This window comes from Centrocercus urophasianus, unplaced genomic scaffold, assembly GCF_019232065.1.
Source record: "Centrocercus urophasianus isolate 14NV4802_14NV808 unplaced genomic scaffold, USGS_Curo_1.0 seq_14, whole genome shotgun sequence".
NCBI classification, from domain to species: Eukaryota; Metazoa; Chordata; class Aves; order Galliformes; family Phasianidae; genus Centrocercus; species Centrocercus urophasianus.
In genome coordinates this window covers 12,758,404-12,773,659 of record NW_024884586.1, presented here as the reverse complement: position 1 = coordinate 12,773,659, position 15,256 = coordinate 12,758,404, and the positions used below count along the sequence as shown (strand labels likewise).

Here is a 15,256-nt window from a genome sequence, read left to right as displayed (position 1 = left end):
GGCCTTTATGTAAAAAAACTGGAAGAAAGCTTCTGGAAGCAATATACGTTTCTCAGCAAGATTAACAGAGAGACAAAAGGCACCATCAACTTTAATGTTCAACATCATAATTCATACGCCAGTAGGCTCTGAATAAACTTATGTATAGAAACAGAATATCCCAAGTTGGAAGGAACCCATAAGCATCATCCAAGCCTTACACAGAACCACCCAAAAATCAGACCATATATCTGAGAGCATTGTCCAGACACTTCTTGAACTCTGGCAACCTGTGGCTGTGACCACTGTCCTGGGGAGCCTGTTCCAATGCCTGACTCTTTCAGTGAAGAACTTGAATAAGCCAATGTCTATCCTGGGTGCCCCTGTGATCATTCTTCTGTGCTATAATCCTTTTCCAAAGATCCTGAATACTCCAAATAAAAGCATATCACTTAATATCAGAAGACCTAGGACAAATAGTTGTCATTAGTTACAATTAAGCAGTCCACAAAGTTATTTTATGACTTATTTTATGCTTTCTGGACATCTGAGCTATTCTCACAGACAAAAAGTTGATAGGTTATGTGAGCTAACAAGAAATCAAGAGCCATTCACAGTATTTGTGCACCATTCATTTACTTCAGACTAGCTAGAATAGTATTCAATTTCCAAAGAGACTAGCCATAAGCTGCTCTTAGACACATTTTTTTTGGTTAAGACCACTGCAGCATTGCTGAGTTACATAACATCAAGTATTATCTTTGATGCAACATTCACAACTGCAATGTGATACTAGATTAATGACTGCAAGGGGAAAAAAAACTACAAGGACAAGAAAAAAAAACACAAATAAATTGTTACATGCTTCCTCAGTAAAATATCAGCTATGCACCCACGTGCATAATAAGGCTATGTCACAAGAACAGGCAGGGGGGTGGGAGAATCAAACATAATGTTGCACAGACAGTGTGCCTCAGGGCAGATGAGATCCACTCTTCTGATGACTACTGATACCTGCAGTTTCTCAACACACACGTCACACAACAGCCTCTTTGAGAGCAGTAAGTTATTATCTTGAAAAATATATTTAAAACAACACAAATTTTGCTAAATCTAAAGAAACTGGCAATTTGCAGAGAAATATCTCAGCTTTATTCCTTTGACAGTATTCTGAATTCCAGCCATTTCTGTCCTTACTTTTGAAAGAGAATGGAAAGCAAAACAGGTCACATTCAAGCCAGTGAGAGGCTCGCTCAGCCTCCCCCCCTTGGCTAAGTGATAATTGACTCATTATTCACAGCAAAGACCCAGATGTGTACAGCACTGGCTTTTCATGGCATCATAGAATTGTTTGAGTTGGAAGGAACCTTTAAAGGTCATTTGGTCCAACTCCCCTGCAATGAACAGGGACACCTACACTAGAACAGGTGCTCATAGCCCCATCCAGCCTGACCTTGAATATCTCCAAGGACAGGTGCTTCCACCACATATCTGGGCAACCTGTGCCAGTGCCTCGCTACCCTTACTGTAAAAAAACTATTTCTTCTATCCAGCCTAAGTCTCCCCTCCTTTTGCTTGAAACCATTTCCTCTTGTTCTGTTACAACACATTCTGCTGAAGTCTGCCCCCTTCTTTCTCATAGCCCACTCTTCCTCCCCACCCCCTTTAGATACTGTGTGCGAAAAAATAAATAACAGATACAAACACAACAAAAAATAGCAGAGGTTTGAAAGGATGGAAGGATTCGTATGTTTACTCTGAAGACAGTTTTTCAATTTTACTTTTTAGAAATTCCACTGTCACTACCTTAACAATGAAATAACAAACAAGCTTAGGTCTCTAGAAAAGCAAATCTCAGTCTCTCTAGAGTAATATCCATCACTGTAACTGAGACGTATGTTGCAGGCTTCAGAAACGTTTCTATCAGAAAGTACATCAGATTGATACATTCTTTCTGTCCAGCATCTATCCTCCATATTGCTTAAAATTCTCTTTGTCTTTCAATTTGGAAGGGAATCTTTTGAAAATGTCCACTGATCACCCATATATTTCAAAGAATAATGGAGTCACTTACCACAAAGCCAGAGAAGAGAGCTATCGGGATTACCAGGAAAAACTTTCTGTCAGTGAAACCTATGAGATGAAATAGTAGCCCCAGTCCTGGAAGAATGATAAAAGTCCCTTGGTCTGAAACATTTCAAAGCAAGAACAGACACAGCGATCAATACTGCAGAGTGCCTGGCTTGGGATAACACACCAGACTAAACAATATAAGATACCAAGCGTTTCACTCCTTCAATTCAATGGATTAATGCCAAAAATGTTTGTAAAAAGTGGATGAGAACAAGGCCCCTTTCAACTATTAAAAAAACAAAGCTAACGCAGCAAAGTTCCAAGTTACCTCTTTGTCCTCAAAATATTAGACAGCATAAGACTTGTCAATCCCTCAAATCCCTTCAAAGTTATGCTTTGATGCAACCCCTGGGATTCAAATAATGCAGTGTCTTTTTGCAGTGCTCCTGAACAAGAAGTAATTTACTCACAGTAGCATGATAATGGTCTTGTACAGAGGTCAAGAGTACAAATTTCAATTTTATTTATTATCTCAGATGCACCAGCAAACAGACACACATAAAGCATAAACAAACTGAAATGTTTCCATAAAATATCACTCCAGGATTTTTAGAACAGGGAAACAGTGCAGAAGTACCTGCATTTACCTATTAGCAACTATGTATACGGCTTTATGGTGCTGAGGTAATTTACCCTAAATGCCAAGCCATAACAGGAAAGAAACAGATTTAAAGCCTGAAAACCCAATTTGTTGGGAGGATAATTTGTAAAGCTTAGTTTTTTGTTGCTGTTTTTTGTTTGTTTTGGTTTGGTTATTTTGTAATTCGATCAAACCTGCTCCCAGATATAACTCTGCAGTACCTTAATCAAAATATGCAACCTCCCCCTGCTTGTATACTGCACAGCTAAGCACAGAACTTCGTATTTTATTTTAGTTACTTTGCCAAGGAAATCTGCTCCAATTTACATTCTTGAGCTATCTTTCTTTTCCTGTGTATTTAAATACATAAATCATTGTAAATCAATGCAGAATTTGTCCAACTTATTTTGACAAGAAAAAAATAAATAAATAAAAGGGAAAAAAAAAAAAAACAAACTACTCCGTACAGTGAATAACTGAAAGATTTTGGAATTAGGCACCTATTTGCCTGTTCCAGGGCAATTCAAGTGCCTAAACAGTTAACTAGTGCTATTTTAGAAGCCCTAGGTGTCCTGCCTAACCTTCTGCTGCCACCCAAAAGGGCAATGGATTTTCCATAGATACTGTATCATATCTGCCAGCCACAGGCATCTGAATTATCTAACTATTAGACACCCAAATTGCTAAAGTCCTATTGAAATCTTTCTCAGCTAAAACTCTCACTGATTTCAATGACACCAATCCCATGGCAACACTAAAAGCAGAACTCCTCCGTCAAAGTTACTCAATCTGCGAAGCTGAGAAAATAACAACTTACTGCACTTTCAAGACATGTTATGAATATTAATTTGCACACAGAGGCAAGTATGTCAAACATTGTTGTCTTCCATTTCTGCATTTCTTCTTCTAACAGGGGGTTTTATGCTGCTGGTTCCCCTTTCCCTCACTGCAACCTTGCACCAGTGTAATGGATGTCTATGGAACTCTCTTCTGCTTATGCCAGAACAGAGATTCAATCAGTATAGCCCTTCCCCTTACATCTTTGATCTTACCCTGATTAAATCACAGACAATCATCCAAAAGCACTATTTGCCTCCATGTTTTTTGTTTGTTTGTTAAAAGATCAACTTTTACTATGTTCAATAATATAGCCTTGATTCTTTGCTCACTAATACCAGTGTGCTAATGAAAGTTCACAATGTGATGTCAAGCAACTGAAGGAACTGGGGCTGTTCAGTCTGGGGAAAGGAGGCTGAGGGGAGACCTTATTGCTCTCTTCCAGTATCTGAAAGGTACTTACACAGAGAATGGGGTTTTTCTCTTCTCACTGGTGACAGGTGACAGGATAAGTTGAAATGGCTTCAAGTTGTGCCAGGATAAGTTTAGGTTGGATATCAGGAAACATTTCTTTACAGAAAGGGTTGTTAAGCACTGGAAGAGGCTCCCCGGGGAGGTGATTGAGTCACCATCCTTGGATGTGTTTAAAAACTGTTTGGACATGGTGCTCAGGGACATGATGTAGTGGAGGGTTGTTAGAGTTAGGCTAATTTGGTTAGGTTGCATTTGGACTTCGTGATCTTCAAGGACTTTTCCAACCTGAGCAATTCTACGATTCTATGATTCTGTGTCCTCAGCTAGGATAAATAAATATTCTGTAGACTGGGACAAGTAACGTGTAATCTTTTAAGTACCAATTATTACTTCTAGCTGCCACTTTTGCCTATTTTACTTTAACGTATTTTTAAAATAAATAAATAAAAGACAGGAGAGGACTTTCCGTATCTATTTCTTCTGGGGAAAGAAGAATGACTGTTGGTTACATCAAGCATATTTCAGCCACCCACACATTCGCTTTAGCTTAATGCACAGCAATACTTATTCATAACTAAATCGGCTCTTCATTTTCAAAAGTTTAACTGTTCTTTTACTACATCAGTATCTCTCCAATTCTCCTTAATGGAATCTATATGCTGTGTTTTTATGTACTGTTTCTCTGTATCAATATCTATGTCTCTGTAGGGTTTTAGTTATTGTCAGTGTTAGAAGAGTGGCAATATTTCCTGTTTATACCACATTCATCCAAGCTGATCATTTAAATACATGCATTATTCTTCCACAGATCAACAGTGCTGGCGTCAGATACCTTCTCCATTTGAATACTGTAATGCCGTTGGTAAAGCCACATAACAGATGTGCATTTGAGCATCTCTGCAGCCTCCATGAACAAAATCCTGCTTCTTCCAACAGGTAATGACCAACAGTTATCTTTACAATTTTCAGAAAGTCATGACAGATGTTTTAGGGCAGACTCTCAGCTGCTATTAACCAGCTCAGCCCAAGTAAGGGAGAAACAACTCTTCATACTGCCAGGACCATGAGGCATCTACCATAACCAAGTACTGCCAACACACTAAACCTGATTCTTTAGTTCAAACAGGGGGTTTATGCTGTGGGGGAAAAATATGTTTTGAAAAGAACAGACTACAGTTGAGAGTGTATCAGGATGTAAGAACTTGAAGTTTTTTTCCAGAAGTTGATAAAGGTGGGAATGCTTTTGATGGCTTCATAAAATCTGCACCACTCTTTTCCAAGTGCAGACAAAACTGTGTTTGAGGGATAGTTTAGGAAAATTTAAATTTGACAGTAGCTAACAGGACAATTCCCATGCAGTATACAGGAACCCCACATTTCTGAGCCATACTTGGAATGTCAGCTAAAAAAAAACAATGTATTTAGAATTATTTCTGCACTTGGAGGCTTTTAATTGTTTGTTTTGCAGTCTAATAAATCAGAACAGGGTTAGTTTTAAAAACCTTCTGTGTAATTGCATTCTAGAAGAATTCAGCGCAAGCAGATAAGTAGATAAGCACTGTAAGGAAAAACAAACCGTGTCAGATTAAAGCATCTGACATCCACAAAAGGTATTAATTTTTTAACAAGTAATAAAAAGATTGCAGCAGGAAGGAACAAAATTCAAAAGAATCACAGATCCCAAGTACTTTAAAAAATACTTGATTTTGGACATCATAATTAAGAAATTAAGTTATCTTCAGAGTGACCTGGTTTTAACAAATGGCAAATACATACTTCTTTGAAAGTAGCCATTTCTACATGATTTCATACTGGACACAGAAGAAAAAAATAAAAAAAAAGAAAAAAAACCCACAATTTTATGGAAGGTTCAACACTAAACACAGTTTGAGGTCACAGTTATTGTTTCTGGTTGTCCTGTCAAGCCCTTATATGGCTCTCATCTATGATGCTTGCTTTGTGCTATTTCTTCATATAGAAAAAGAGAGCTAACAGTGTTTCCTCACCTCATTGGAGTGCCACGAAACAGCCAACAGCTGCATTTAGCACACTTTGATGCCTTTCAAGGCAAGGTGAGAAGGCAGAGCAAGGGTTCATCCTGTCTTATCATTTCATATAGTGTAACAGAATTCAGCCAGAGCCAATATACCACTACAGCCAATATACCACTACTATACCACTATGTGTACCAAAACATCAACAGCAAAACTACTAAATATTTTCCTTCCTTTGATTCCAGAATGATATAATCTAAGTCATGCACAGATAAAAATACATCTTTTTCCATCTGAAAATCCTTTAAAATTGTTCAGTAAGAGAGGCATCACAGGAAAGAAAAATAATTTCAAAAATAATCCATTGTGCTTGCATCTTTATGTCTTTTTTTCTGCATTTAGGGGTTCTGTATGGTATTTGATTCTATACTACATCAAATGAAGGTTACAGAGATGGCTACTACATTTATGATCAATAGAAAATTGCAAATTTTTTCTCCCAACCAATTCTTTCCAATGATCCAGCAAAACACATCAATAAAAAGCTCTGAATTGATGCTGCTTCCCTATTTCATGCCCTGTTTAAGTTCCCCGGGGATGACAGATTAATTTAATTAGTTTTATTGAGTTGCCTAGTTGCTTTTATTGGCAAATCCACTCATACAAAGAAGGCTGCAAATTTCTCTTGGGGTTATCATTGTCCTAGTGGTCCATTTTTTTAAAAAATTAAAGTGAATTTACTGTCATTTCTTAAATAGTTTTCTGCCACGCTTTTTGTGGTTAGACCCAAATTTGTAAAGTGCCTTTACTGACACTTATCCTGGAAGTTTAAAGGTGTTGTTTTTTCTTATCACGGTTAAAAAAAGGAAGCAGATAGCTACCATCAAATGGACTGTGAACTAAATACATCAGGAGCTTTCACTGGGGAATTAAATTAATTTGATCCGAACATAGAAGATAGCTCTTGCACTCCACCTGGAAGCAGAGAGATTGTCGGCCACTGTCCAGCTTCCTCTGCCTGACAGCCTGCTGTGTCCAGAAGCATTAAAAGAGCAGCACTGAGGCTAGAAAGTATACATCCAAGGTTCAGTTTACTTGGAAATGGGTCTGATTAAAGCCCTCAACACTGAGCCAAGTAGGGTGAAGTACATGAAATAGACCAAACTTAACAGCAGCAATGGTCTGAACTTAATTGCAGTGGTCAAGCAGCCAGAAGCATGGAAAAACTGTGAAGCAAATCTTGAGTTCGGCTAAGAATTTTATTCTAGCAATAGCTTCTTATTCTACCAGCTGGCTGATTCAGAATTATATAGATACATATAAATACATTTAACTAAGAAATGAGTAACTTAAAATCCAGATGATTCTTTTTTTTTGGTAAAAGATCGAAGGAGACACTTTGTGTTTGAATGAATTTCCCAGTCTCTCTCTGAGTTTAAGAAAAAGAAGCAAATGCTGCCTTCTAATTTTGGACACCAAATTCTTTCCATTAAACTTCCAACTCACTTTATAAGACCAGACAGAATCTCTTGCCCCGTGCAGTAATTTTTTAAAAAATCACAGATCAGACAAATTCTCACTGAAATAGATCCAAAATTGTTCTAGCATTTAGTTTTGGAGAGATGACTCATGAGCCAACCCTACAGAAAACAGCATCATGAATTCCTTTGTAAATCCAACATTCATGAGGCTTCTTTAACTGTACTGTCAAGACATCATTCATGATTTTTTGTTGGATTTAAACATCATAGCAGAGCTGTACAACCCCAGAAAAATGCTAGTTAGCTGTTCTGAAACCTTTTCTACTCAAAGCTAAAGGAATAACAAAAAACAAACATGTTAACTTGGCATAAACATAAGAGCATTTAGTGTTTCTACAAGCAATACTAATGAACATATTAAAATAATCAACAAAATAATTTCTCTTACCAATATCATCAGTAGGATTTGAACAAAAGAGGTGGTCTTTCTTCTGCAGATACTTAAAACTCTTAAAAATCTTAATAGAGTATGAAAAGTTTCAGTTTTCTAGGCCTGTGCTCTAATTACTGATTTGTATTACGATGGGTTCACCATCCCTTTCAACTATTTATTCATTTTAATATCATCTTTTTAATAAAAAACACCCTTTGGATGCCATACACAGGAAAAGGGACTTTTTAGCAGCCCTGCCCTCAAGTGTCTTTCTGCTACATGGCCAATAAAAATTATTAAAATTCTTTCCAGTCATGTAGAGAGTGCTGCCATACTTTTACAGATATTATGCACTTACAATCGATCAAGTTCTGTTGGAAAATATATCTTTAAAATGCTCAGCTCAAGGTTCTTACACATCATTCGAGTAAGTTAATCCATGTTCTATCATTATTAGATCTGGTAGAAGTGAAGGAAAAGCCTTACAGTATAATTTACTGTCTATTAGTCTATAAAATTCTGCCACATCAGCAAGCACACTTTAAAACAAATAGACTTTGAGTCACTGCGTTTTTAACAGTGCCAAAATGAGGAAGACTAAATTCCTGTATCAAAGATAAAATTTTATGGTCCCATGAAGTTTAAATCACATATATATCACTAAATAAGTTACATAGGATTTAGAAGGATTTATCTTGACTCCAAATCTTGTTCTATTCAAGCTAAAAGGAGTATTTTCTCAAATCTCATAATGAAGAATTTGATCTCATTTCATGTTGTACAGAGAAGCAAAAGGTAATATCACATTCAGATATAAAAAGACAACATTCTAAACATAAGATTTCCTTTAATAGGCTATTAGCAACCCTTAAAAATCCAGCGAAAGGCAGGCTTGCCAGAATTCATTAATATTCGGTTTCCCATGTTTACAAGAATTGAACTATTCTGTCAGAAGAAGACCCTCATGTGTCCACAAGGGCTTAGTCTAGCCTAACATTTTACAGTCTCAAAGGGGTCTGTCTAGATAGTCCAGAGCAGTCAGTGATGCTTGGATTTTGTATTCATGGTAATATACATATATTTTTTTCAGTTTTATTGTGTGTAAATTTAATTAATGAAGAAAAATTACATATTAGGGAACCAGCTTCTTATGAGATGCTTGCAAGAGTAACATGGAAACTTCTGGTGAAAACATCCCTGCAACCCAACTAGGGAGCTAGTACAAATTTATGTACAAGTGAAAGTCACCTTATACAAATACGGTACTCTGAAATCAGTGGAATCCAATCAGTTCTATTTGTTTCTTCTGTTTGCAATGCTACAACCTAATTTACAAACATAACTGAATAGCTTTGGTTATTTGTGTACACAGACATATCTCTAAATCTAATGAGACAGGACTGCAAATTCTAACACTAATGCTCATTGTATGAAGATGCAGTGTGGATCTACACTACTATCAGGCCAAATTCAGAAAGATAATCTGTAAATGGACAGATCTTATTAGACAGTGACCACAAATGTACCTCCACAGTGAATATCTGAACTTATGACATGAAAGTGAACATTTCTGGAGCCTATCAACAGATAGTCTTATTAAGCTATTACAGTTGCTTTTTTGAATTATTTTTTAAAAGCCAAATGACTTATTTTTCAAGTGCAAAATTGAAAAACTAAGAATGTCATATTTTGCACAGTGTTTTTGCACTGTTCTGATGCTAAAATACCTTGTGCTTAAAGTAGAATTTCTACAGGTCATTAGTTTTATAATGCAAACCAACACCTTTGGGTATTTCTAAAGGAAAATGAAGACAGGAAAAAAACAACCTGAGTTATTTTGTTTACACCAGCATAGGAAGCTACATTTCTAAGCATTTGACTCAGTTAAAACTCTACCTTTGATATACTAAGTTTTAGTGGCAGATGCTGTAGTGACAATGAAAGTGACTGAAACACACGCTGAAGCTTTTTGCAAGTAGCATCATGATATGTAGCATGCTTCTAAGACAGGACCTATCCCCAGTGCATCAATCATACATAAAGACCAGAAGCTAATTTTCAATCCTCTTATCTCACCTCCCAGTGCCTCCTTTCTCTTCTATTTTTCATTGGAACGAGAGACAGAAGGCTGCCACAAGATTATTTCTGAGGCAGTTTTGACTCCCCCTCTGGTTTTCTGCTCAGTGCCTCTGACTGACACTTAGTTCTGCCTGAAGGACAAGTACAGGCCAGACTTCTGAATGCCAGTCAGTGGAGCATGCCACACAGTGTAATTGGAAAACACAGTACTTCCGCAATAAGATGAGGATATTATTAGTGCAAAGTTGTAGTAAAAAGAATTGTAACTGAGTAATATGTAACTCTCAGTTATTTTTACTGCACCTGAAAGAACAACCAGAATAAGTGAACCTGAGCTGCAGAATTGGGATACAAATTCAAACTTCCTGTAATGCTCAGATCAAAATTAAGCTCCACCCTTTTATTTTATCTGTGAAGCAGAAGACCTTTTCAACCTAATTATCCTAATATGATATCCCTTCATCCAAGTTATTTGTAGAGCCAGTTTTATGCTTATCATAATATAGCACAGAAAGCCAGCACTATTAAAACAATGAAACTATCCAAGCTGCACACATCTTAGGCCACTGTGTACTACAATGAATTTTCCGTAGCTGCTTCTTTTATGCATAGTTCCCTAGCAAAATGACATGGGACTTACGTAAGGAAAGCCTAGCCTTCCACATATTGCCTCCCACAATATTCCTAAAGAAAGCAAACCACCTGTAAGTGTGTGAACCAGACTAAGGAAAGCTGTCATTAGGGATTTCACTGCTGTTAGGAGAAATAAAAGCATCAGAAGCTAAACTCTAAATACTACTGCTGCGCTTCTTACCATCCTTTCAGGCTGCAATTTCTAGTGGGAGATTTGGGATGTACATACCTTTCAAAAGGTAAGTGAATGTGCTTAGAAACTCTTCGTATGACTGCTCATGGCTATTAATAAATTGATCAAGGATGCAGTTGTTCATCAGTTGTTCTTCCATAATCCACACCTTGCCAGTCAAATAGGTATGTCTGGGTTAGTAGGCTTCTGCTGCAATAAAAAGAAGAACCATGTGTAACTGTAGGCAGCAAAGATATGAACTGAAGAGTCCCTAACCCACATTTATAACCCCCAGAATGTCATTTTTTTCTTCACTCCTTGTGAAGTCCAAGTCTCTTCAGTGGGACTATGTACCACATTTCCCCTGAACTCAAGGGCATGTAGTAACTTAAAGTACAAAGAGAGAAAGTGTGAAGATGTATGCCTGAAATTTATGCTCTCGGGTAAAATGGGCCACATAAGAGCCAGATTCTCTCAGTGGGGTTCCTTCCCCTCACTTTGAGTTGTTAGTCTTCAGATCCGTCAGACCCCCGCCTTCTTTGCAGAAACAGTGACACCACTCACTAGCTTGCTGGATCTTGCAAGTAGGACACCTGTACACTCAAAACTTGGACTAAATCCATCATTTTGCAGGTGCACAGCTCACTATACCATCAAAGCCACAAAACCCAGATTGTGTAGGGCACGTGAAATCACAATGTGCATGTGCACACTGAGGCAGCACACAGGACAGGGAGAGTATGGTAGAAGTGGGCAGCCATATAGGAAAGCAAGGACCCTGTCTTGACAAGGGAACAAATGCTGAGAGCTGCAGAAACACCACACATTATTTTCTTGTGTAAATACATTTTAACAGCTGTGTGATATTAAATAGTTAATAATATTACTGATTTTTTGTACATGTGGGACTGGAGTACTAGCAGTAGGATGACACAGGTGGGGGCACAGACATACAGAGCTGCCACTCTCTCCCACAGTAGCAACCATACTAGAAAATAAGCAGTTTACAGACATAAATGTAATAAGGACACAGGAATGCATTATTCACCTACTGCTTGATTTTCACACATTCCCATGCATCTTCCCTCAATTTACTGCAGCATTAGAAACCATCTTTTGGGAATGAAACCTCAGTTCTGCAAAACTTCAAACCTATCTTCAAATACACCAAGGAAGGACTGCCAACCTGATTTTATAATTAATAAGAGTAAGCAAGAATTGTTACAAGCTTGGAATGAAAATACAGCATCATGTCTAATGTCAAACTCTAATTTTGCTGGATTGTCAGCTTGTAAAGAAGGCAAATGTTCCAAGGATGTGAAAACACCTGCATACCTACACAAGCTGAAGCTGGAGTTCACTAATGTTTCGCAAAGTCAAACACATATTAATCTCTGTGGACTGACCAAGAAGAATATCATTTACCAGACTCTCAGAATGGTTTATGCAAATTATGGTGGTTTCAGAGGGAAGCAATGCCATTCCTCATTATTGTTCAGTTATTACAGTCATTATTTGAGGTAAATTTCATTATATGAAACACTGCAGTGATTTGGAAAGCCAGTGTCAAAGGAAAAAATATACATACATATATTTAATACGGTAATAACAAATTTTTGTATTTCTCTGGCATTGATGATCTCCAAGTCCTCATAAATACTAATGAAATAAACTCCACAATAGTCTCATGAAGCAGAACAAGCACATATTATACCCAATCATAGATTAGCAAAACTGAGTCACAGAGAGTTTGACTGACTTATTAACAAATCAGAGGAGGGCTGGCATCAAAGATTCCTTTACTCTAAAATGCTCTAATAAGATAGAAAATTGATAAGCCATTTGGGGGATGACATTTGTATAATTAACCAAGCTAAACAGAAGCTGTCTCAGTGAATGCTGTGTTCTGCAGCCACCCAGACATGCGGTCATCAGCTTGAGAATAAGTACCCAGAGCAGGCATCTGCATTTTGCTATAGCTCAGTTCTTACTTCATTAGAACTCGGGAAACCACTTCAAGTTTTAACATCCTGTACTGGTCAAGCTGTGGAGGAGCAATAGTACAACAAGACCCTGGAGGAATACCAGCTTTTGGTTGTTATTATTAGCTAGGGTGCAATGCTGAATTCAACTTGACAAAATTTCAGCCGTATTGCAATAGTGAAAACCAGAAAGTTAACATCATGAAAAAGCCATCGTTGGATATTGTGAGAATATAATCCAATATTTTATACCTGAATCCTCCTGATATAGTCTAAAAAGGAAGTTATCCCTAAAGGTTTTAAACATACATTACACTGATCCTATGCATTTTCATCTAGCATGCACTTCAATTTGTATGTATTGGGAAAAGCTTCAACAAAAGAGTAATCTTTTAAAAACAGTGGAGAAAACGTCCTGGATAGTTCAAGCATAGGAGAAGATGAGCAGCATTCTTTACTGAAATACAGACCAATTTTTTGTCCAATATGCATATCCAGAGTAGTTCTGCTACAGCCAAGATAGTTATTGTTGGCTGACACTCATATATTGAGAGCTGTTACCAACTGTGTCAATGCCATTCACCATTGTTAGGGAAATAACTTAGAATTCACAGGTGACATTTCTTTTTTTCTTCTTCTGAAAAACACAAAGAATATATTAGGTAACCTGAGTTCTCTGAATTATTCATATTTTAACAAATCCTATATTGGAAAAGAGGGGAGAAAACCCTATCTGTTTATTTTATCTCCACTGCTTTTTATGAGAATATCACAGTTCTGTTCAAAAAAATCTAAAGCAAGAAATGAATAAAAAAATGGAATACAGAAGTAATAATACAACACATATTCAATCTTTCCTTGCACAGCTACAGAGCTGCAAATTAAGTCTACAGAATCAGGACACCACCGGTAGGAAGAACCTGTTAGGTTCAAATGCAAGCTTAGGTTCTTTCAGAAGAACCCTTCTTCACCCAACCAATAGAGAGGAGCCATACCTACATGTTCCACTTATTTCCAATTACTTTGAAGAACTGCACAGTCTGATTCTACCAGCCTAAATAAAAGCACAGATGTCAGCATTCGCAGTACACATTCCTGAAATTGAACATGTGGTTAGGATGGATGATACCATTACAAGGTGTTCAGAAACTGAGCTCAACCTATCAGAGTTTTTTGTATTTTTCATTTTTATTTCACTTAGGTTTTCTGCTGTTTCCCACTTACTTTATTACTGGGCCTTTCTTAAACAAACTTCACAATGTGTCAGCTGCAGAGATGTTTTGCAGTGTAAACAAATGAAACCAGGCTGACCAAAAGACTCTCAAGAGGAAGAAAAAATAACATAGGCTATCTTAAGTTACGGTAATGGATTGGAATAAACCCACCAGTTAAGGATTGGATACACTCTCACCTCTAAGAATGAAATGTCCACATTGTTCAGATGGAGAGTAACTACTACTGAAACCAAAGCTGTCCTTTTTTTTCCAAAAGGGCATCAAATTAACTCAAGAGTCAAAGAAAGTAAGGCAAAGACATGTGATTCTCTCCCTGTGCTGGCTTTGAATAGTTAAATTTGGACTCAAATATTAGTAAGTGATTCATTTAAGCAGCAACTATTATTTCTTCTTTTCGCATCTCAATCCTGCTCATTCATCCAAATTACTATAATGAGGTTTCTTGAGGCGATCATTCATTTAGCCTTGCTGATCATCAGCAGATTGTGCAAAATCAATTTTATTTCTCAAAATGCTGCCTTCTTCACAGCAATTTAAGCCAAACCAGAAATCTCTGCACTGAATCACAGAGCAGATCAAGTGAATATTAGCATGATTTCAATTACGCAGTTATTAGTTCCATTAAACAATTTCTAAAGTGCAGTGAAATATGGTTTTCCTGCATTTTTGAGTACTCCAAAACTTCTGGTGGTAATCAGGCTGCCACACTATGAACTTGCATTCTCAATTAAAATAAGGATATTCAGAAATACTGTGATAAATTGTGGGCTCACAGAAATTATCACTAAATACACCTGTGCTCAAGATTTTATGAACTATGTACAAATCAGATCAAATACAAATTTATTAATATCTTATATAATCTTATATGCTGTTACCATTGGACTATGCCTGATCTTTTAGTCATGTACAGCCAGTGCAGGACCCAATTTGTCACAACTAACGTTTTCCAAAGGTGCCTCTAATACTTAAGATCTAACTAACACCTCATAAATGCAATCTTACTCTTTTACAAACCACAATACAGGACAAAGCAGCAAACATTTCTCTAGCAGCTCTTGTTCTCAAAGGTTTCATATACTGAGCTGCACTAGAAAGACCTTAATTTTAGGGACTCTTGTGGCCAGGCTACTTCAGCAAGGAGGCATGGAAAGCTGCAATGTCACAGTGTCCTCGAATGTTTTTGGTTGCATATGGACACAATACAAGCATCCCAGGATGACACTTCAAAAGCGGGCCAAGGG

General features: G+C 37.2%; 2 protein-coding genes across 12 annotated transcripts in view; one reads left to right on the top strand and one right to left on the bottom strand.

Annotated features, from left to right (window-relative positions):
- RAG2 (recombination activating 2) overlaps positions 1 to 15,256 on the top strand; it is a 126,305-nt gene that overhangs the window by 103,202 nt on the left and 7,847 nt on the right. For 2 of the 6 annotated variants that reach the window (XM_042814621.1, XM_042814622.1), the window contains one exon: positions 4,812 to 4,939. In XM_042814621.1, coding sequence (XP_042670555.1) covers positions 4,857 to 4,939 — 83 coding nt within the window. In that variant the 5' untranslated portion in view covers positions 4,812 to 4,856. Of the gene's footprint in view, positions 1 to 4,811; positions 4,940 to 10,815; positions 10,863 to 15,256 lie in introns of those variants that run through there. The other 4 variants (XM_042814624.1, XM_042814625.1, XM_042814623.1 and 1 more) reach the window with 4 other exon arrangements.
- The window catches only part of LOC122158163 (intraflagellar transport associated protein), a 41,594-nt gene that overhangs the window by 20,767 nt on the left and 5,571 nt on the right, over positions 1 to 15,256 (bottom strand). For 3 of the 6 annotated variants that reach the window (XM_042814628.1, XM_042814627.1, XM_042814629.1), the window contains exon 2: positions 10,853 to 11,005. In XM_042814628.1, coding sequence (XP_042670562.1) covers positions 10,853 to 10,955 — 103 coding nt within the window. In that variant the 5' untranslated portion in view covers positions 10,956 to 11,005. Of the gene's footprint in view, positions 1 to 2,053; positions 2,167 to 2,380; positions 2,491 to 10,852; positions 11,006 to 15,256 lie in introns of those variants that run through there. The other 3 variants (XM_042814630.1, XM_042814633.1, XM_042814632.1) reach the window with 2 other exon arrangements.